General features: G+C 43.7%; 1 protein-coding gene across 1 annotated transcript in view; it reads left to right on the top strand.

Annotated features, from left to right (window-relative positions):
- LOC129818046 (protein Shroom3-like) overlaps positions 1–24,796 on the top strand; it is a 189,798-nt gene that overhangs the window by 4,974 nt on the left and 160,028 nt on the right. The window contains exon 2 of the mRNA XM_055873575.1: positions 22,884–23,038. Within this exon, the coding sequence (XP_055729550.1) occupies positions 22,884–23,038 (155 nt within the window). The remainder of the gene's footprint in view (positions 1–22,883; positions 23,039–24,796) is intronic.

The following is a 24,796-nucleotide window of genomic DNA, read 5'->3' as shown; positions in this document are numbered from 1 at the left end:
GGTAAAAGACTAAGTCCATATTATGGCAAGAACAGCTCAAATAAGCAAAGAGAAACGACAGTCCATCATTACTTTAAGACATGAAGGTCAGTCAATATGGAACATTTCAAGAACTTGTTTCTTCAAGTGCAGTGGCAAAAACTATCAAGCGCTATTATGAAACTGGCTCTCATGAGGACCACCACAGGAAAGGAAGACCCACAGTTACCTCTGCTGCAGAAGATAAGTTCATTAGAGTTACCAGCCTCAGAAATCGCAGCCCAAATAAATGCTTCACAGAGTTCAAGTAACAGACACATCTCAACATCAACTGTTCAGAGGATACTGTGTGAATTAGGCCTTCATGGTCGAAATGCTGCAAAGAAACCACAACTAAAGGACTCCAATAATAATAAGAGACTTGCTTGGGCCAAGAAACACAAGCAATGGAGATTAGACCGGTGGAAATGTGTCCTTTGGTCTGATGAGTCCAAATTTGAAATGTTTGGTTTCAACCACTGTGTCTTTGTGAGACGCATAGTTGATCTCTGCATGTGTGGTTCACGTGTGTTATTTCATAGTGTCGACATCTTCACTATTATTCTACAATGTAGAAAATTGTAAAATAAAGAAAAACCCTGGAATGAGTAGGTGTGTCCAAACTTTTGACTGGTACTGTATAGAAAAGTCGTTTATCAAGAGAACATCCCTCATCCCTACTGCCTCTGATCTGACACTCACTAAACACACATGCTTCTTTTGTAAATGGTGTTCGAGTGTGCCCCTGGCTATCCATTCATTTAACCCGCTGCTGACAGGTGTATAAAATCGAGCACACAGCCATGCAAGCTCCATAGACAAACATTGGCAGTAAATGGCCTTACTGAAGACCTCAGTGACTTTCAACGTGGCACCGTCATACGATGTCACGTTTCCATCAAGTCAGTTTGTCAAATTTCTGCCCTGCTAGAGCTGCCCCATCAACTGTAAGTGCTGTTATGAAGTGGAAACGTCTAGGAGCAACAACGGCTCAGCCGTGAAGTGGTAGTCCACACAAGCTCACAGAACGGGACCCGGCGAGTGTAAAAATCATCTGTCCTCGGTTGCAACACTCACTGCCGAGTTCCAAACTGCCTCTGGAAGCGACGTCAGCACAATAACTGTTAGTCGAGAGCTTCATGAAATGGGTTTCCACGGCCGAGCAGCCGCACACAAGCCTAAGATCACCATGCGAAATGCCAAGCGTCGGGTGGAGTGGTTAGACTCTGGAGCAGTGGAAGCACGTTCTCTGGAGTGACAGCTCTGCTTTGGGGTTCTCACAAACACGTTCTCTGGAGTGACAGCTCTGCTTTGGGGTTCTCACAAACACGTTCTCTGGAGTGACAGCTCTGCTTTGGGGTTCTCACAAACACGTTCTCTGGAGTGACAGCTCTGCTTTGGGGTTCTCACAAACACGTTCTCTGGAGTGACAGCTCTGCTTTGTGGTTCTCACAAACACGTTCTCTGGAGTGACAGCTCTGCTTTGGGGTTCTCACAAACACGTTCTCTGGAGTGACAGCTCTGCTTTGGGGTTTTCGCATAATACTCCTCTTCTTCTTCTTCTCTCAGGAAGAAAACATCGATTTAGTCCTGCAATGTTACTGTGTGTTTGATGCAGCAGGAAGGATGATGTTTTTCTTCTTCTAATATGTTTAGTGCATAATTACATTACACTTCCTAGTACCTGTATTGATCACATCTTTACCAGTGCTGCAGAAATGTGTTTCAAAGCAGTATCCAAACCCATCAGATGCAGTGATCACAATGTAGAAGGCATATCTAGGAAAAACCCAAATTCCAAAGACTGGACCTTAAAATCGTTGTGAAAGCGATCATACAAGAGATTTTGCGATGATTCCTCTGTGGAATATGTGAAAAATATTTTGTCGTTCTGATAATGTAATGAGGAACAGGCCCGACGCAGTACTTATGAAAATATGTTTAAGCATTTATGAAAGATAGTGTGTATCCTCAGCCCCTAGGAGTGGAGGCAAAGGTCATTTCCGCTGGCCAAGAATAGTTAAGCACCCTTCAATGGTTCAGACAGCCAACCCATCAATCTGTTACCGGCGCTCAGCAAACTATGGGGGAAAAAATCGCGTTTGACCAAATACAATGTTATTTTACAGAAAATAAATTGGCAACGGACTTTCAGCATGCTTTATAGGGAAGGGCACGCAACCTACTTGGCACTGATACAAATGATTGATGATTGGCTGAAATAAATGTATTATTAAGAAAAAGATTGTGGATGTGTTTTGTTCGACTTCAGTGCAGCTTAAGATATCATTGATCATTTAAAAAAAAAAAAGATATATTTAACTTTTATGTAACTCATATTGCTGAAAAAAATTGTAGGTGTTATGTATTTACATCCTCTGACTTATCGTGGATTGAAAGTTACCTATCTAATAGAACACAGAGGGGTTCTTTAATGGAAGCCTCTCTAATGCAAATTCGGTTGAGTGTGGTGTACCGCAGGGCAGCCGGCTAGGACCATTATTATTTTCTGTTTTTACTAATGACCTCCCACTAATCTTGAATATAGCCTGTGTGTGTCCATGTACGCTGATGACTCAACAGTAAACACGGCGGCTACGACAGTAAAATAAAAAAGCTCCAGTTTTAGAATGGGTAACTAGCCGTTTGGCTGGTGCTACATATCTCAAACGTGTGTATTATGCATTATGTAGTGTAGTGTATTATGTAGTATGTAGTGTATTGTGTAGTGTATTATGTAGTATGTAGTGTATTGTGTAGTGTATTATGTAGTATGTAGTGTATTGTGTAGTGTATTATGTAGTAGGTAGTGTGTTGTGTAGTGTATTATGAAGTAGGTAGTGTATTGTGTAGTGTATTGTGTAGTGTAGTGTGTAGTGTATTATGTAGTATGTAGTGTATTGTGTAGTTTATTATGTAGTATGTAGTGTATTGTGTAGTGTATTATGTAGTGTATTGTGTAGTGTATTGTGTAGTGTATTATGTAGTATGTAGTGTATTGTGTAGTGTATTGTGTAGTGTATTATGTAGTATGTAGTGTATTGTGTAGTGTATTATGTAGTGTATTGTGTAGTGTATTATGTAGTATGTAGTGTATTGTGTAGTGTATTATGTAGTATATAGTGTATTGTGTAGTGTATTATGTAGTGTATTGTGTAGTGTATTATGTAGTGTATTGTGTAGTGTATTATGTAGTGTATTGTGTAGTGTATTATGTAGTATGTAGTGTATTGTGTAGTGTATTATGTAGTATATAGTGTATTGTGTAGTGTATTGTGTAGTGTATTATGAAGTAGGTAGTGTATTGTGTAGTGTATTGTGTAGTGTAGTGTGTAGTGTATTATGAAGTATGTAGTGTATTGTGTAGTGTATTATATAGTGTATTGTGCAGTGTATTGTGTAGTGTATTATGTAGTAGGTAGTGTATTGTGTAGTGTATTATATAGTGTATTGTGCAGTGTATTGTGTAGTATGTAGTGTATTGTGCAGTGTATTATGTAGTATGTAGTGTATTGTGTAGTGTATTATGCATTATGTAGTGTATTGTGTAGTGTATTATGTAGTATGTAGTGTATTATGTAGTGTATTGTGTAGTATGTCGTGTATTGTGTAGTATGTGGTGTATTGTGTAGTGTATTATGCATTATGTAGTATGTCGTGTATTGTGTAGTATGTGGTGTATTGTGTAGTGTATTATGTAGTATGTCGTGTATTGTGTAGTATGTGGTGTATTGTGTAGTGTATTATGCATTATGTAGTATGTCGTGTATTGTGTAGTATGTGGTGTATTGTGTAGTGTATTATGTCGTGTATTGTGTAGTATGTAGTGTATTGTGTAGTGTAGTATGTAGTGTATTGTGTAGTATGTCGTGTATTGTGTAGTATGTGGTGTATTGTGTAGTGTATTATGCATTATGTAGTATGTCGTGTATTGTGTAGTGTGTGGTGTATTGTGTAGTGTATTATGTAGTATGTCGTGTATTGTGTAGTATGTGGTGTATTGTGTAGTGTATTATGCATTATGTAGTATGTCGTGTATTGTGTAGTATGTGGTGTATTGTGTAGTGTATTATGTAGTATGTCGTGTATTGTGTAGTATGTAGTGTATTGTGTAGTGTATTATGTAGTATGTAGTGTATTGTGTAGTATGTCGTGTATTGTGTAGTATGTGGTGTATTGTGCAGTGTATTATGTAGTCTGTAGTGTATTATGTAGTGTATTGTGTAGTATGTCGTGTATTGTGTAGTATGTGGTGTATTGTGTAGTGTATTATGTAGTATGTAGTGTATTATGTAGTGTATTATGTATTGAATTATATTGTGTAGTGTAGTGTGTAGTGTATTATGTAGTATGTAGTGTATTGTGTAGTGTATTATATAGTATGTAGTGTAGTGTGTAGTGTATTATGAAGTATGTAGTGTATTATGTAGTATGTAGTGTATTGTGTAGTGTATTATGTAGTGTATTGTGCAGTGTATTGTGTAGTATGTAGTGTATTGTGTAGTGTATTATGTAGTATGTAGTGTATTGTGTGGTGTAGTATGTAGTGTATTGTGTATTGTGTAGTGTATTATGTATTGAATTCTATTGTGTAGTGTATTATATAGTGTATTGTGCAGTGTATTGTGTAGTATGTCGTGTGTGGTGTATTTTGTATAGTGTAGTGTATTATGTAGTATGTAATGTATTATGTAGTGTGGTGTATTTTGTATTGTGTAGTGTATTATGTACTATATAGTGTATTATGTAGTGTATTATGTACTGTGTATTGTGATGTGTATTATATTGTGTAGTGTAGTATATTGTGTAGTATGTAGTAGAGGTCGACCGATTTATGATTTTTCAACGCCGATACCGATACTGATTATTGGAGGACCAAAAAAAGCCGATACCGATTAATCGGCCGATTTTTATAATGTATTTGTAATAATGACAATTACAACAATACTGAATGAACACTTATTTTAACTTAATATAATACATCAATAAAATCAATTTATCCTCAAATAAATAATGAAACATGTTCAATTTGGTTTAAATAATGCAAAAACAAAGTGTTGGAGAAGAAAGTAAAAGTGCAATATGTGCCATGTAAGAAAGCTGACGTTTAAGTTCCTTGCTCAGAACATGAGAACATATGAAAGCTGGTGGTTCCTTTTAACATGAGTCTTTAATATTCCCAGGTAAGAAGTTTTAGGTTGTAGTTATTATAGGAATTATAGGACTATTTCTCTCTATACGATTTGTATTTCATATACCTTTGACCATTGGATGTTCTTATAGGCACTTTAGTATTGCCAGTGTAACAGTATAGCTTCCATCCCTCTCCTCGCCGCTACCTGGGCTCGAACCAGGAACAACTACTCCAAGTCTCAGAGCGAGTGACGTTTGAAACGCTATTAGCGCGCACCCCGCTAACTAGCTAGCCATTTCACATCGGTTACACCAGCCTAATCTTGGGAGTTGATAGGCGTGTCTATGTATTGTGTAGTGCATTGTCTATGTATTGTGTAGTGTATTGTCTATGTATTGTGTATGTATTTTCTATGTATTGTGTGTGTATTGTCTATGTATTGTGTAGTGTATTGTCTATGTATTGTGTAGTGTATTGTCTATGTATTGTGTATGTATTGTCTATGTATTGTGTAGTGTATTGTCTATGTATTGTGTAGTGTATTGTCTATGTATTGTGTAGTGTATTGTCTATGTATTGTGTAGTGTATTGTCTATGTATTGTGTAGTGTATTGTCTATGTATTGTGTAGTGTATTGTCTATGTATTGTGTAGTGTATTGTCTATGTATTGTGTATTGTCTATGTATTGTGTATTGTCTATGTATTGTGTAGTCTATTGTGTATGTATTGTCTATGTATTGTGTAGTGTATTGTCTATGTATTGTGTAGTGTATTGTCTATGTATTGTGTATTGTCTATGTATTGTGTAGTGTATTGTGTATGTATTGTCTATGTATTGTGTAGTGTATTGTCTATGTATTGTGTAGTGTATTGTCTATGTATTGTGTATGTATTGTCTATGTATTGTGTAGTGTATTGTGTAGTGTATTGTCTATGTATTGTGTAGTGTATTGTCTATGTATTGTGTAGTGTATTGTCTATGTATATGTATTGTGTATTGTCTATGTATTGTGTATTGTCTATGTATTGTGTATTGTCTATGTATTGTGTATTGTCTATGTATTGTGTATTGTCTATGTATTGTGTACTGTATTGTGTATGTATTGTCTATGTATTGTGTATGTATTGTCTATGTATTGTGTAGTGTATTGTCTATGTATTGTGTACTGTATTGTGTATGTATTGTCTATGTATTGTGTATGTATTGTCTATGTATTGTGTATTGTCTATGTATTGTGTATTGTCTATGTATTGTGTATTGTCTATGTATTGTGTATTGTCTATGTATTGTGTACTGTATTGTGTATGTATTGTCTATGTATTGTGTATGTATTGTCTATGTATTGTGTAGTGTATTGTCTATGTATTGTGTAGTGTATTATGCATTTTATTTATTCCATTTGTTAATTGGGGATCTTAATTAAATACTAAATCATGTATATTTTAAATCTGGCATGAGAGGCTGCTACAGTATAACAGGTAGGTCTGGTGTAACATCAGTTACAATTCTGTTAGACATCAAATTAAAATCAAATGTATTTATTTATAAAGCCCTTCTTACATCAGCTGACATCTCAAAGTACTGCACAGAAACCCAGCCTAAAACCCCAAACAGCAAGCAATGCAGATGTAGAAGCACGGTGGCTAGGAAAAACTCCCTAGAAGTGTAAGGGCTGTCGTTCTCCTCATCCTCGGACGAGGAGAGGAGAGAAGGATCATCAGACCAAAATGCAGCATTCGGGAAATAAGCCATCTTTTATTTAAACACGACGATGGCAACACGAAAAACAAAACACTTTCAAAATTACAAAACAAGAAAACGACGTAGACGAAAAAACCTGAACATGAACTTACTTAACTAAAACGTAAAACTCACGGACAGGAACAGACTACATCGAAACGAAACGAACAACCGAACAGTCCCGTATGGTGCAAGACATAACACAGATACGGAAGACAATCACCCACAAACAAACAGTGAGAACACCCTACCTAAATATGACTCTTAATTAGAGGAAAACGCAAACCACCTGCCTCTAATTAAGAGCCATACCAGGCAACCCAAAACCAACATAGAAACAGAAAACATAGACTGCCCACCCAAAACACACGCCCCGACCATAAACACATACAAAAACAACATAAAACAGGTCAGGACCGTTACAAGAAAGGCTGGAATCTAGGAAGAAACCTAGAGAGGAACCAGGCTATGAGGGGTGGCCAGTCCTCTTCTGGCTGTGCCGGGTGGAGATTATAAGAGAACATGGCCAAGATGTTCAAATGTTCATAAATGACCAGCATGGTCAAATAATAATAATCACAGTAGTTGTCGAGGGTGCAGCAAGTCAGCACCTCAGTAGTAAATGTCAGTTGGCTTTTCATAGCCGATCATTAAGTGTATCTCTACCGCTCCTGCGGTCTCTAGCGAGTTGAAAGCGTGAAAGGATTACATAAAACTACACTTTACACGGTGCCCTGCCTTTTTGTTTGGCATATGAGTATAGTTGGCCTACAAAGAGACAGCTCTGTCATGACTATGAGCTCTAGAGAGCAGTTAGGGATGGTCTGACATGTTTATATTGTGAATCGTCTCTGATGTTGTAGTGCTGGTGGTGTCTGACCGTGAGGCAGTACGTCTGGAGCATGCAGCCTACTCTGGGAACTGGGGTGGGGTGCGGCCGTGGCGGGCTGGGAGAGGTGGGCGGGTGGGAGAAAGAGAAAGTGAAGAGTGGGGTGCGGGCTGGGAGAGGTGGGCGGGTGGGAGGAAGAGGAAATGAAGACTGGGGTGTGGCCGTGGCGGGCTGGGAGAGGTGGGCGGGTGGGAAGAAGAGGAAATGAAGACTGGGGTGTGGCCGTGGCGGGCTGGGAGAGGTGGGCGGGTGGGAGGAAGAGGAAATGAAGAGTGGGGTGTGGCCGTGGCGGGCTGGGAGAAGTGGGCGGGTGGGAGGAAGAGGAAATGAAGAGTGGGGTGCGGCCGTGGCGGAACTCGCTGTGTGGCGGTGGTGATGTAGCCGTGGCGGAACTCGCTGTGTGGCGGTGGTGATGTAGCTTTAATGTTATTGACCGTGTCCTTTCAGCACTTCACACACTAAGCCGCTTTACTGCAGGAGGGAGGAGGGGTGTGGGGCTGCAGGGTGCTGCCTCACCACTACCAGTCTCACCAGCAGCAGTACCAGTTCTACACAAAGACATGCTTCCACCGGTGGTCACACTGCAGAGACAGGACCAGAGACGGGACCAGAGACAGGACCAGAGACAGAACCAGAGACAGAACCAGAGACAGAACCAGAGACAGAACCAGAGACAGGACCAGAGACAGGACCAGAGACAGGACCAGAGACAGGACCAGAGACAGGACCAGAGACAGGACCAGAGACAGGACCAGAGACAGGACCAGAGACAGGACCAGAGACAGAACCAGAGAGCAGACAGAGAGCAGACAGAGACAGAACAGAGACAGACAGACAGAGACAGACAGAGACAGGACAGAGACAGACAGAGACAGGACAGAGACAGACAGAGACAGAGACAGAGACAGGACAGAGACAGACAGAGAGCAGAGACAGACAGAGAGCAGACAGAGACAGACAGAGACAGACAGAGACAGGACAGAGACAGGACAGAGAGCAGACAGAGACAGACAGAGAGCAGACAGAGACAGAACAGAGAGCAGACAGAGACAGACAGAGACAGAACAGAGACAGAACAGAGACAGACAGAGAGCAGAACAGAGAGCAGACAGAGACAGACAGAGACAGGACAGAGAGACAGAACAGAGAGCAGAACCAGAGACAGACAGAGAGCAGACAGAGAGCAGACAGACAGAGACAGGACAGAGAGCAGAACAGAGACAGACAGAGACAGACAGACAGAGACAGAACCAGAGACAGGACCAGAGACAGGACCAGAGACAGGACCAGAGACAGGACCAGAGACAGGACCAGAGACATGACCAGAGACATGACCAGAGACATGACCAGAGACAGAACCAGAGACAGAACCAGAGACATGACCAGAGACAGACCAGAGACATGACCAGAGACAGACAGACAGAGACAGAACAGAGACAGACAGAGACAGACAGACAGAGACAGACAGAGACAGGACAGAGACAGACAGAGAGCAGACAGAGAGACAGAACAGAGAGCAGACAGAGACAGACAGAGAGCAGAACAGAGACAGAACAGAGACAGACAGACAGAGACAGACAGAGACAGGACAGAGACAGGACAGAGACAGGACAGACAGAGACAGGACAGAGACAGGACAGAGACAGACCAGAGACATGACCAGAGACATGACCAGAGACAGACAGAGACAGAACAGAGACAGACAGAGACAGAGACAGACAGAGACAGACAGAGACAGACAGACAGAGACAGACAGAGACAGACAGACAGAGACAGACAGAGACAGACAGACAGAGACAGACAGAGACAGACAGAGAGAGACAGAGACAGACAGAGACAGACAGACAGAGACAGACAGAGACAGACAGAGACAGAGACAGAGACAGAGACAGGACAGAGACAGACAGAGACAGACAGACAGAGACAGACAGACAGAGACAGAACAGAGACAGAGACAGAGACAGACAGAGACAGACAGAGACAGACAGACAGAGACAGACAGAGACAGACAGAGACAGACAGAGACAGACCAGAGACAGACAGAGACAGAACAGAGACAGACAGACAGAGACAGACAGAGACAGACAGAGACAGACAGACAGAGACAGACAGAGACAGACAGAGACAGACAGAGAGACAGACAGAGACAGAGACAGACAGAGAGACAGACAGAGACAGACAGAGAGCAGACAGAGAGCAGACAGACAGAGACAGACAGACAGAGACAGACAGAGACAGACAGAGACAGACAGAGAGCAGACAGAGACAGACAGAGACAGACAGAGACAGACAGAGACAGGACAGAGACAGGACAGACAGAGACAGACAGAGACAGACCAGAGACAGACAGACAGAGACAGACAGAGACAGACAGAGACAGACAGACAGAGACAGACAGACAGAGACAGACAGAGACAGACAGAGACAGACAGACAGAGACAGGACAGAGACAGAGACAGACAGAGACAGACAGAGACAGACAGACGAGACAGACAGAGACAGACAGAGACAGACAGAGCAGAGACAGAGACAGACAGAGACAGACAGAGACAGGACAGACAGAGACAGACAGACAGAGACAGACAGAGACAGACAGACAGAGACAGAACAGAGACAGACAGAGACAGAGACAGAGACAGACAGACAGAGACAGGACAGAGACAGACAGAGAGCAGACAGAGACAGACAGAGACAGAACAGAGACAGAGACAGACAGAGACAGAGACAGAGACAGACAGAGACAGACAGAGAGCAGACAGAGACAGACAGAGACAGACAGAGACAGACAGACAGAGACAGACAGAGAGCAGAGACAGAGACAGACAGAGACAGACAGACAGAGACAGACAGAGCAGACAGAGACAGACAGAGACAGAACCAGAGACAGAACCAGAGACAGGACCAGAGAGCAGAACCAGAGAGCAGAACCAGAGACAGGACCAGAGACAGAACCAGAGAGCAGGGCATGGTAGTCTGGTGTAGGATAGGTCAGAGATGGCTAGCTGTCTGCTGGTGCTTGAATTACTGGATGTCCAGCTAGTGTGATGCTCATTGTTGGTAGGCTTGATTCAGCAGATTTGAACATGCTAAGGCATCAACCTCCATCCAGGCTCCTTGCCTTTCTGTGCCTGCAGGCCCCCAGCTCTAGTCTGGTTACCAGTCTTTGTAGCTGACATTCCACTCCTTGCCAATGCTGTCATTCACCAAATGACAGGAGTGGAATGTAATAGCTGAACAAAGACAACAACCAGGCTATAATAGACAGGCCTATCCTGAGAATCGTTAGAAACCAGGCTATAATAGACAGGCCTATCCTGAGAATCTTTAGAAACCAGGCTATAATAGACAGGCCTATCCTGAGAATCTCTGGAAACCAGGCTATAATATCTATAGAGTTTTTAGAAACCAGGCTATAATAGACAGGCCTATCCCGAGAATCTTTAGAAACCAGGCTATAATATCCTGAGAATCTTTAGAAACCAGGCTATAATAGACAGGCCTATCCTGAGAATCTTTAGAAACCAGGCTATAATAGAAAGGTCTATCCTGAGAATCTTTAGAAACCAGGCTATAATAGAAAGGCCTATCCTGGGAATCTTTAGAAACCAGGCTATAATATCTATAGAGTATTTAGAAACCAGGCTATAATAGACATGCCTATCCTGAGAATCTTTAGAAACCAGACTATAATATCCTGAGAATCTTTAGAAACCAGGCTATAATATCTATAGAGTATTTAGAAACCAGGCTATAATAGACAGGCCTATCCTGAGAATCTTTAGAAACCAGGCTATAATAGAAAGGCCTATCCTGGGAATCTTTAGAAACCAGGCTATAATATCTATAGAGTATTTAGAAAGCAGGCTATAATATCTATAGAGTATTTATAAACCAGGCTATAATATCTATAGAGTATTTAGAAACCAGGCTATAATAGACAGGCCTATCCTGAGAATCTTTAGAAACCAGGCTATAATATCTATAGAGTATTTAGAAAGCAGGCTATAATATCTATAGAGTATTTATAAACCAGGCTATAATATCTATAGAGTATTTAGAAACCAGGCTATAATAGACAGGCCTATCCTGAGAATCTTTAGAAACCAGGCTATAATATCTATAGAGTATTTAGAAAGCAGGCTATAATATCTATAGAGTATTTATAAACCAGGCTATAATATCCTGAGAATCTTTAGAAACCAGGCTATAATATCTATAGATTATTTAGAAACCAGGCTATAATATCTATAGATTATTTAGAAACCAGGCTATAATATCTATAGATTATTTAGAAACCAGGCTATAATATCTATAGATTATTTAGAAACCAGGCTATAATATCTATAGAATCTTTAGAAACCAGGCTATAATATCTATAGATTATTTAGAAACCAGGCTATAATATCTATAGATTATTTAGAAACCAGGCTATAATATCTATAGATTATTTAGAAACCAGGCTATAATATCTATAGATTATTTAGAAACCAGGCTATAATATCTATAGATTATTTAGAAACCAGGCTATAATATCTATAGATTATTTAGAAACCAGGCTATAATATCTATAGAGTATTTATAAACCAGGCTATAATATCCTGAGAATCTTTAGAAACCAGGCTATAATATCTATAGATTATTTAGAAACCAGGCTATAATATCTATAGATTATTTAGAAACCAGGCTATAATATCTATAGATTATTTAGAAACCAGGCTATAATATCTATAGAATCTTTAGAAACCAGGCTATAATATCTATAGAATCTTTAGAAACCAGGCTATAATATCTATAGATTATTTAGAAACCAGGCTATAATATCTATAGAATCTTTAGAAACCAGGCTATAATATCTATAGATTATTTAGAAACCAGGCTACCCCAGCCCTTAAACAACCTCTTATGAAGCCAGAGAGAGAGAGAACCTTTACATGCACAGTAATAATTTGATATTTAACTGTTTCATGGCAGTAGACTGAGTACGGCATTAGTCATGTACACACCTTCCTCTGCTTATCTTAATCGGCGCATGGGTCAAAATTGAAGTAAGCATACCGCTGATTAAAAAATACCTGGTTTTCTGGGAAATCTTTTGAATTATTAGGACATATAAACATCCACATCGGTGTTCCAGCGGTGTATTTGATCTGAGTAGGTGCTGGCACCAGCCGAGAGCCTCCATCTTTAAAAAGTATGTATCTTAGAATGTATCTTTCACATTACAAACTGTATGTCCCAACTCAGAATCAAATATGCCCCCCCCCCCCCCCCCCCCCCCCCCCCCCCCCCCCCAAAAAAAATAACAATAACATGTTCTATGTGATAGATAAATGCTGAAGAGTGTCATCAAGGTAGCCTGATTTCAGATGTGTCCATGTAAACAGGATTATTAAGGAAATCGTTTCTTCTTGAAAGACATGTTAACGTTTTAATCAAACTATTATATTAATCTGACCATCCACAATAATCACATTATGTTGTGCATGTAACTCTAGTCAGTGAGAGAGGGGTGGAGAGAGAGAGGGGTGGAGAGAGAGAGGGGTGGAGAGAGAGAGGGGTGGAGAGAGACAGGGATGGAGAGAGAGAGGGGGTGGAGAGAGACAGGGATAGAGAGAGAGGGGGTGGAGAGAGACAGGGATGGAGAGAGAGAGGGATGGAGAGAGAGAAGGGGTGGAGAGAGACAGGGATGGAGAGAGAGAGGGGGTGGAGAGAGACAGGGATAGAGAGAGAGGGGGTGGAGAGAGACAGGGATAGAGAGAGAGAGGGATGGAGAGAGACAGGGATGGAGAGAGAGAGGGATGGAGAGAGAGAGGGGTGGAGAGAGACAGGGATAGAGAGAGAGAGGGATGGAGAGAGACAGGGATGGAGAGAGAGAGGGGGTGGAGAGAGACAGGGATAGAGAGAGAGAGGGATGGAGAGAGAGAGGGGTGGAGAGAGAGAGGGGTGGAGAGAGAGAGGGGTGGAGAGAGAGAGGGGTGGAGAGAGAGAGGGGTGGAGAGAGAGGGGTGGAGAGAGAGAGGGGTGGAGAGAGAGAGGGGTGGAGAGAGAGAGGGGTGGAGAGAGAGAGGGGTGGAGAGAGAGAGGGGTGGAGAGAGACAGGGATGGAGAGAGAGAGGGGTGGAGAGAGAGAGGGGTGGAGAGAGAGAGGGGTGGAGAGAGAGAGGGGTGGAGAGAGAGAGGGGTGGAGAGAGAGAGGGGTGGAGAGAGAGAGGGGTGGAGAGAGAGAGGGGTGGAGAGAGAGAGGGGTGGAGAGAGAGAGGGGTGGAGAGAGAGAGGGGTGGAGAGAGAGAGGGGTGGAGAGAGAGAGGGGTGGAGAGAGAGAGGGGTGGAGAGAGACAGGGGTGGAGAGAGACAGGGATGGAGAGAGAGAGGGATGGAGAGAGACAGGGATGGAGAGAGAGAGGGGGTGGAGAGAGACAGGGATAGAGAGAGACAGGGATAGAGAGAGAGAGGGAGTGGAGAGAGAGAGGGAGTGGAGAGAGAGAGGGAGTGGAGAGAGAGAGGGAGTGGAGAGAGACAGGGATAGAGAGAGGGGGATAGAGAGAAGAGGGGGGGCAGAGAGAGGGGGGGGGCAGAGAGAGGGGTGGAGAGAGACAGGGATAGAGAGAGAGAGGGATGGAGAGAGACAGGGATGGAGAGAGAGAGGGGGTGGAGAGAGACAGGGATAGAGAGAGACAGGGATAGAGAGAGAGAGGGATGGAGAGAGAGAGGGAGTGGAGAGAGAGAGAGGGAGTGGAGAGAGACAGGGATAGAGAGAGACAGGGATAGAGAGAGGGGGGCAGAGAGAAGAGGGGGGGCAGAGAGAAGGGGGGGGCAGAGAGAGGGGGGGGGCAGAGAGGGGTGGGCAGAGAGAGAATGAGAGTGATAAAAAGAGAAATGTCAGCATCGGAATTTGCACCAAGAGCTCAGCTCGTCTGAATAGCAACACAAGGATAGATTTAAATAAAGATAAATATATATATATATACTCAATCAGAACACAGTGTTGACAGAATACTGCTTTCTCATCAAACATTTCTAAGTTGTTATTTTATGTGGTTGTTATTGAAGGCCCATATTGTTGACAGTATATTAGCACTCAGAGATGCTGTCTCGCTGGCCTGGGACTTCTAGAAGAGGAGAGTTAAGGAAAGGTTAAGATTTGTTTTCGTCCCAAATGGCACACTTCTTCCCTATATAGTGCACTTCTTCCCTATATAGTGCACTTCTTCCCTATATAGTGCCCTTCTTCCCTATATAGTGCACTTCTTCCCTATATAGTGCACTTCTTCCCTATATAGTGCACTTCTTCCCTATATAGTGCCCTTCTTCCCTATATAGTGCACTTCTTCCCTATATAGTGCACTTCTTCCCTATATAGTGCACTTCTTCCCTATATAGTGCACTTCTTCCCTATATAGTGCACTTCTTCCCTATATAGTGCCCTTCTTCCCTATATAGTGCCCCTCTTCCCTATATAGTGCCCTTCTTCCCTATATAGTGCCCTTCTTCCCTATATAGTGCACTTCTTCCCTATATAGTGCACTTCTTCCCTATATAGTGCCCTTCTTCCCTATATAGTGCCCTTCTTCCCTATATAGTGCACTTCTTCCCTATATAGTGCACTTCTTACCTATATAGTGCACTTCTTCCCTATATAGTGCCCTTCTTCCCTATATAGTGCACTTCTTCCCTATATAGTGCACTTCTTCCCTATATAGTGCACTTCTTCCCTATATAGTGCACTTCTTCCCTATATAGTGCCCTTCTTCCCTATATAGTGCCCTTCTTCCCTATATAGTGCACTTCTTCCCTATATAGTGCATTTCTTCCCTATATAGTGCACTTCTTCCCTATATAGTGCCCTTCTTCCCTATATAGTGCCCTTCTTCCCTATATAGTGCACTTCTTCCCTATATAGTGCCCTTCTTCCCTATATAGTGCCCTTCTTTCCTATATAGTGCACTTCTTCCCTATATAGTGCACTTCTTCCCTATATAGTGCACTTCTTCCCTATATAGTGCACTTCTTCCCTATATAGTGCACTTCTTCCCTATATAGTGCACTTCTTCCCTATATAGTGCACTTCTTCCCTATATAGTGCCCTTCTTCCCTATATAGTGCCCTTCTTCCCTATATAGTGCCCTTCTTCCCTATATAGTGCACTTCTTCCCTATATAGTGCCCTTCTTCCCTATATAGTGCACTTCTTCCCTATATAGTGCACAGTGCCATTTGGGATGAAGGCCAAGTTAATAGGTTCATTGTCAGAGCCTTCGTAGCCCATCTGTAGTTAAAGAGGTATTTTCAGACACTTTCAGACCAAGTTAAGCAGCCCCCCCCCACCCCCCCCCCTCCCTGACTTTTCATTGGCTACAACTATTTACCACTAAGGAAGTGTACAAAGATACGCCTGCTTTTCTGATTATTCTAATATTTCCTGTTGTTCTATTCTGTCTGAGGGGCCAGTTCAGCTTTAGAATACAGTACGTGTTACATGGCAGTTCCCAGTAAGGCTTGAATGGAGAGGCTCTGCTTCTGTATGCCTTTGTCAAGACGGAGAAGAAAGTCCAAGGAGCCTGCGATGGTTGGTTTGCCCATTTATTCACCCCAAGTGGATGAACTGTATATTAGTTCTGTAATGTAGCCCAGAGGATGGCTATAAGGCCTGTATTGTAATACTGTGATACAGTTTTGGGAGGGAAATGTTCATGTTAAATGTTAATCTGCACGTTTCCCCTGGGGAATGGGTTTAACGTAACCCTGACCATGTCTATGTTTCCCTGGGGAATGAGTTTAATGTAACCCTGACCATGTCTATGTTTCCCTGGGGAATGGGTTTAACGTAACCCTGACCATGTCTATGTTTCCCTGGGGAATGGGTTTAATGTAACCCTGACCATGTCTATGTTTCCCTGGGGAATGGGTTTAATGTAACCCTGACCATGTCTATGTTTCCCTGGGGAATGGGTTTAACGTAACCCTGACCATGTCTATGTTTCCCTGGGGAATGGGTTTAACGTAACCCTGACCATGTCTATGTTTCCCTGGGGAATGGGTTTAATGTAACCCTGACCATGTCTATGTTTCCCTGGGGAATGGGTTTAACGTAACCCTGACCATGTCTATGTTTCCCTGGGGAATGGGTTTAATGTAACCCTGACCATGTCTATGTTTGCCTGGGGAATGGGTTTAACGTAACCCTGACCATGTCTATGTTTCCCTGGGGAATGGGTTTAACGTAACCCTGACCATGTCTATGTTTCCCTGGGGAATGAGTTTAATGTAACCCTGACCATGTCTATGTTTCCCTGGGGAATGGGTTTAACGTAACCCTGACCATGTCTATGTTTCCCTGGGGAATGGGTTTAACGTAACCCTGACCATGTCTATGTTTCCCTGGGGAATGGGTTTAACGTAACCCTGACCATGTCTATGTTTCCCTGGGGAATGGGTTTAACGTAACCCTGACCATGTCTATGTTTCCCTGGGGAATGGGTTTAATGTAACTCTGACCATGTCTATGTTTCCCTGGGGAATGGGTTTAACGTAACCCTGACCATGTCTATGTTTCCCCGGGGAATGAGTTTAATGTAACCCTGACCATGTCTATGTTTCCCTGGGGAATGGGTTTAACGTAACCCTGACCATGTCTATGTTTCCCCGGGGAATGAGTTTAATGTAACCCTGACCATGTCTATGTTTCCCTGGGGAATGGGTTTAACGTAACCCTGACCATGTCTATGTTTCCCCGGGGAATGAGTTTAATGTAACCCTGACCATGTCTATGTTTCCCTGGGGAATGGGTTTAATGTAACTCTGACCATGTCTATGTTTCCCTGGGGAATGGGTTTAATGTAACCCTGACCATGTCTATGTTTCCCTGGGGAATGAGTTTAATGTAACCCTGACCATGTCTATGTTTCCCTGGGGAATGGGTTTAACGTAACCCTGATCATGTCTATGTTTCCCTGGGGAATGGGTTTAACGTAACCCTGACCATGTCTATGTTTCCCTGGGGAATGGGTTTAATGTAACCCTGACCATGTCTATGTTTCCCTGGGGAATGGGTTTAACGTAACCCTGGCCATGTCTATGTTTCCCTGGGGAATGGGTTTAACGTAACCCTGACCATGTCTATGTTTCCCTGGGGAATGGGTTTAATGTAACCCTGACCATGTCTATGTTTCCCTGGGGAATGGGTTTAACGTAACCCTGACCATGTCTATGTTTCCCTGGGGAATGGGTTTAACGTAACCCTGACCATGTCTATGTTTCCCTGGGGAATGGGTTTAATGTAACCCTGACTATGTCTATGTTTCCCTGGGGAATGGGTTTAACGTAACCCTGACCATGTCTATGTTTCCCTGGGGAATGGGTTTAATGTAACCCTGACCATGTCTATGTTTCCCTGGGGAATGGGTTTAACGTAACCCTGACCATGTCTATGTTTCCCTGGGGAATGGGTTTAATGTAACCCTGACCATGTCTATGTTTCCCTGGGGAATAGGTTTAACGTTGTTACGGCAGATTTCCTCCTCTTCGTCTGAAGAGGAGGTGTAGGGATCGGACCAAAACGCAGAGTGGAAAGTGTCCATGTTTTATTAACAATTAAACTGAACACTACAAGAAACAAAATAACAAAAGAGAATCTAACCGACAAACAGTCCCGTGTGGCACGAACACTGACACGAAATACAAACACCCACAAACACACACGTGAAACCCCGGCTGCCTAAGTATGATTCTCAATCAGGGACAACGAATGACAGCTGCCTCTGATTGAGAATCATACCAGGCCGAACACACAAAACCCCAACATAGAAAACAACACATAGACAACCCACCCAACTCACGCCCTGACCATACTAAATAAATACAAAACAAGAGAAACTAGGTCAGGAACGTGACAAACGTAACCCTGACCATGTCTATGTTTCCCTGGGGAATGGGTTTAACGTGACCCCAACCATGTCTATGTTTCCCTGGGGAATGGGTTTAATGTAACCCTGACCATGTCTATGTTTCCCTGCGGAATGGGTTTAATGTAACCCTGACCATGTCTATGTTTCCCTGGGGAATGTGTTTAACGTGACCCTGACCATGTCTATGTTTCCCTGGGGAATGGGTTTAATGTAACCCTGACCATGTCTATGTTTCCCTGGGGAATGAGTTTAACGTGACCCTGACCATGTCTATGTTTCCCTGGGGAATGGGTTTAACGTGACCCCGACCATGTCTATGATTCCCTGGGGAATGGGTTTAACATTAACCCCACCACATGCTTCCGGTCACCAGCACTCCAGTCTTCAGATAAAGCATAATGGGCAGTAGGGCTGATCCCCACATTAGGGGACATAATAAGGGGTGACACTTCCTGGGCTTTGGTGTCATGTGCCACTGGAGAATGCACCAGCAGCGCTCTGTCTTTACTAATACAACATATTGAAATGACTGGGACATGTAAACTATTTGAAATGCCTTGTTCAGGGGCAGAATGACAGATTTTTACCTTGTCAGCTTGGGGATTTGATCTTGCAATCTTCCGTTACTAGTCCAACGCTCTAACCACTATGCTACCTGAAATGACTTGAGTATGTAAACTATCCTAAATGACTGGACATGTAAACTATCTGACATGACTGGAGCATGTAAACTATCCTAAATGACTTGAGTATGTAAACTATCCTAAATGACTGGAGCATGTAAACTATCCTAAATGACTGGAGCATGTAAACTATCCTAAATGACTGGAGCATATAAACTATCCTAAATGACTGGAGCATGTAAACTATCCTAAATGACTGGAGCATATAAACTATCCTAAATGACTGGAGCATGTAAACTATCCTAAATGACTGGACATGTAAACTATCCTAAATGACTGGAGCATATAAACTATCCTAAATGACTGGAGCATGTAAACTATCCTAAATGACTGGAGCATATAAACTATCCTAAATGACTGGAGCATGCAAACTATCCTAAATGACTGGACATGTAAACTATCTGAAATGACTGGAACATGCAAACTATCCTAAATGACTGGAGCATGCAAACTATCCTAAATGACTGGAGCATGCAAACTATCCTAAATGACTGGAGCATGTAAACTATCTGAAATGACTGGAGCATGCAAACTATCTGAAATGACTGGAGCATGCAAACTATCTGACATGACTGGAGCATGTAAACTATCCTAAATGACTGGAGCATATAAACTATCCTAAATGACGAGCATGTAAACTATATGAAATGACTGGAGCATATAAACTATCCTAAATGACTGGAGCATGTAAACTATCCTAAATGACTGGACATGTAAACTATCCTAAATGACTGGAGCATGCAAACTATCTGAAATGACTGGAGCATGCAAACTATCTGAAATGACTGGAGCATGCAAACTATCTGACATGACTGGAGCATGTAAACTATCCTAAATGACTGGAGCATGCAAACTATCTGAAATGACTGGAGCATGCAAACTATCTGACATGACTGGAACATGTAAACTATCCTAAATGACTGGAGCATATAAACTATATGAAATGACTGGAGCATGCAAACTATCTGACATGACTGGACATGTAAACTATATGAAATGACTGGAGCATGTAAACTATCCTAAATGACTGGAGCATGTAAACTATCCTAAATGACTGGAGCATGTAAACTGTCCTAAATGACTGGAGCATGTAGCATGTAGCCAGCAGCATACCACCCTGCATACCACTGCTGGCTTGCTTCTGAAGCTAAGCAGGGTTGGTCCTGGTCAGTCCCTGGATGGGAGACCAGATGCTGCTGGAAGTGGTGTTGGAGGACCAGTAGGAGGCACTATTTCCTCTGGTCTAAAAAATATCCCAATGCCCCAGGGCAGTGATTGGGGACACTGCCCTGTGTAGGGTGCCGTCTTTCGGATGGGACGTTAAACGGGTGTCCTGACTCTCTGAGGTCATTAAAGATCCCATGGCACTTATCGTAAGAGTAGGGGTGTTAACCCCGGTGTCCTGGCTAAATTCCCAATCTGGCCCTCAAACCATCATGGTCACCCAATAATCCCCAGTTTACAATTGGCTCATTCATCCCCCTCCTCTCCCCTGTAACTATTCCCCAGGTCGTTGCTGCAAATGAGAACGTGTTCTCAGTCAACTTACCTGGTAAAATAAATAAAAATGTAAACTATCTGACATGACTGGAGGATGTAAACTATCCTAAATTAATGGAGCATATAAACAATGCGTCCCTCTCAGTCCCACCTAGGGCTGTTACAGTGACCGTATTACCGCCATGTGACCATTTATCAAATTTCCTAACATTAAGCGTATTTCTTGGCTTTACAACAGGAGTATAGCTTACCTGGATGGCATGAAAATGAACCACAGGAAAAGTGTTCTCCGTTCTCTATTTAAGTGCATGACATGACAAGTAGATGACATTTATTTTTCCCGCTGCCTGTTTCGAGACGGGTGCATGATAATGGTCCATTCTAAATATATAAAATATCATACATACAGTACCAGTCAAAAGTTTGGACACACCTACTCATTCCAGGGTTGTTCTTTATGTTTACACATTTCTACATTGTAGAATAATAGTGAAGACGTCAAAACTATGAAATAACACATATGAAATCATGTAGTAACCAAAAAAGTGTTAAACAAATCAAAATATATTTGAGATTTGAGATTCTTCAAAGTAGCCACCCTTTGCCTTGATGGCAGCTTTGCACACTCTTGGCTTTCTCTCAACAAAATAAGTGTGACACCAATCAGGCCCCAGAGGACTGGAGTTGCCCACCCCTGCCCTAGACCCACTCCAATTCCCATGCCGCCCCAACAGATCCACAGATGACGCAATCTCAATCGCACTCTACACTGCCCTTTCCCATCTAGACAAAAGGAACACCTATTTGAGAATGCTGTTCATTGACTACAGCTCAGCGTTCAATACCATAGTGCCTACAAAGCTCATCACTAAGCTAAGGACTCTGGGACTAAACACCTCCCTCTGCAACTGCCTCGACCCCCCACAGCCCTAGTCCCAACCCCAAGAACCCGAAGAAGAACCTGTTCGTTCAGCTTCAGTTTAGTTTCACCAAAACCATATGAATGTCATAATGTCTCTGTCAGCATCGTTGGTTAGTATAATCGCTGTATGAATGGTGTGGGTACCATGAAGAGGTATGACTAACGTATTTATACAGTCAAAACAGCTTTATGATGATCAATTGATGTGTGCAGTGAGTTGGCTTTGTTTGGACGATATTTTAAATAAAACATTTAATTTAACCTTTATTTAACTAGGCAATTCAGTTTAAGAATAAATTCTTATTTACAATGACGGCCTACCCCAGCCAAACCTGAGCCAATTGTGCACCGCCCTATGGGACTTTCAATCACGGCCAGATGTGATTCAGCCTGGATTGGGACCAGGGATTGTAGTGATGCCTCTTGCACTGAGATGCAGTGTCTTAGACCGCTGTTCCACTCGGGAGCCCACTGAGATACAGTGTCTTAGACCGCTGCTCCATTCGGGAGCCCACTGAGATGCAGTGTCTTAGACCGCTGTTCCACTCGGGAGCTCACTGAGATGCAGTGTCTTAGACCGCTGCTCCACTCGGGAGCCCACTGAGATGCAGTGCCTTAGACTGCTGCTCCACTCGGGAGCCCACTGAGATGCAGTGCCTTAGACTGCTGCTCCACTCGGGAGCCCACTGAGATGCAGTGCCTTAGACTGCTGCTCCACTCGGGAGCCCACTGATATGCAGTGTCTTAGACCGCTGCTCCACTCAGGAGGCCACATGAGGAGTTCCTCTTGTAGGAGGATATGAGGGAGATAGTGATAGCTCTATAGGTCCAAACAGAGAGTTGTAGCTCTGAAGTCAGTGTGTGTGTGTGTGTGTGTGTGTGTGTGTGTGTGTGTGTGTGTGTGTGTGTGTGTGTGTGTGTGTGTGTGTGTGTGTGTGTGTCACTGCTTCCCCAAGTCTGGTGCGGAGTGGTCTGGTGTCAGTATCCTAGATGTTCGTTATTCTGCCATGTCCTCCTCAACTCCTACATCTGCTCAACCCCCACCTCCCTCATCTGAAACAGAGACGTATTCTTCTCTCCTCTTCAATCCAGGTTGAGGGAGGTGGGAAGGCGGACCTGTTGGAACACCCCCTGTTGCCAGGCGACCAGGTGGTTGTCATTAACGACGTGGAGCTCAGTGGATACAGGCAGGAAGCCATCTCATTGGTCAAAGGATCCTACAAGACTCTTCGACTCACTGTTCGCAGGTATGTTAATTAAAAACCCATCATACAATCACTTGTTCTCTCTCTCTCTCTCCCTCCCTCCCTCCCTCCCTCCCTCCCTCCCTCCCTCCCTCCCTCACCCTCCCTCTCTCTCACTCTGTCCCCTCCTCCCTCTCTCTCTCTCTCTCTCTCTCTCTCTCTCTCTCTCTCTCTCTCTCTCTCTCTCTCTGTGTCCTCCCTCTCTCTCTCTCTCTCTCTCTCTCTCTCTCTCTCTCTCTCTCTCTCTCTCTCTCTCTGTCACCATAGCCACTATCAAACTGCCGATTCAGATTTCATGTTTTTGGTGGTCTTGTTTTTATCCTGCAAATCACACGAGGTGGAGAGGTGTTGGTTTAGTCACACCAGGTAGAGAGGTGTTGGTTTGGTCACACCAGGTAGAGAGGTGTTGGTGGTCAATCAATCAATCAGTCAAATGTATTTATAATGCCCTTCTTACATCAGCTGATATCACAAAGTGCTGTACAGAAAACCAGCCTAAAACCCCAAACAGCAAGCAATGCAAGTGTAGAACACTCCCCAGTCTGATGTCTATAGTGACCTCACCCTCCTCAGTCTGATGTCTGTAGTGACCTCACCCTCCTCACCCTCCCCAGTCTGATGTCTGTAGTGACCTCACCCTCCTCAGTCTGATGTCTGTAGTGACCTCACCCTCCTCACCCTCCTCACCCTCCCCAGTCTGATGTCTATAGTGACCTCACCCTCCTCACCCTCCTCAGTCTGATGTCTGTAGTGACCTCACCCTCCTCACCCTCCTCACCCTCCTCACCCTCCCCAGTCTGATGTCTGTAGTGACCTCACCCTCCTCACCCTCCTCAGTCTGATGTCTGTAGTGACCTCACCTTCCTCACCCTCCCCAGTCTGATGTCTGTAGTGACCTCACCCTCCTCACCCTCCCAGTCAGATGTCTATAGTGACCTCACCCTCCTCACCCTCCCCAGTATGATGTCTGTGGTGTTCTCACCCTCCTCACCCTCCCCAGTCTGATGTCTATAGTGACCTCACCCTCCTCACCCTACCCAGTCTGATGTCTATAGTGACCTCACCCTCCCCAGTCTGATGTCTATAGTGACCTCACCCTCCTCACCCTCCTCACCCTCCCCAGTCTGATGTCTATAGTGACCTCACCCTCCTCACCCTCCTCAGTCTGATGTCTATAGTGACCTCACCCTCCTCACCCTCCTCAACCTCCCCAGTCTGATGTCTGTAGTGACCTCACCCTCCTCACCCTCCCCAGTCTGATGTCTATAGTGACCTCACCCTCCTCACCCTCCCCAGTCTGATGTCTATAGTGACCTCACCCTCCTCACCCCCCCAGTCTGATGTCTATAGTGACCTCACCCTCCTCACCCTCCCCAGTCTGATGTCTATAGTGACCTCACCCTCCTCACCCTCCCCAGTATGATGTCTGTAGTGACCTCACCCTCCTCACCCTCCTCACCCTCCCCAGTCTGATGTCTATAGTGACCTCACCCTCCCCAGTCTGATGTCTGTAGTGATCTCACCCTCCTCACCCTCCCCAGTCTGATGTCTAGAGTGACCCCCCCCCCCCCAGTCTGATGTCTATAGTGACCTCACCCTCCACACCCTCCTCACCCCCCCCAGTCTGATGTCTATAGTGACCTCACCCTCCTCACCCTTCCTCACCCTCCCCAGTCTGATGTCTATAGTGACCCCACCCTCCTCACCCTCCCCAGTCTGATGTCTATAGTGACCTCACCCTCCTCACCCTGATGTCTATAG

The sequence above is a fragment of the Salvelinus fontinalis genome, chromosome 21 (genome assembly GCF_029448725.1).
Source record: "Salvelinus fontinalis isolate EN_2023a chromosome 21, ASM2944872v1, whole genome shotgun sequence".
Lineage (NCBI taxonomy): Eukaryota > Metazoa > Chordata > Actinopteri > Salmoniformes > Salmonidae > Salvelinus > Salvelinus fontinalis.
The sequence above is the reverse complement of the archived record's forward strand: the minus strand, read 5'-3'. Positions and strand labels throughout refer to the sequence as shown.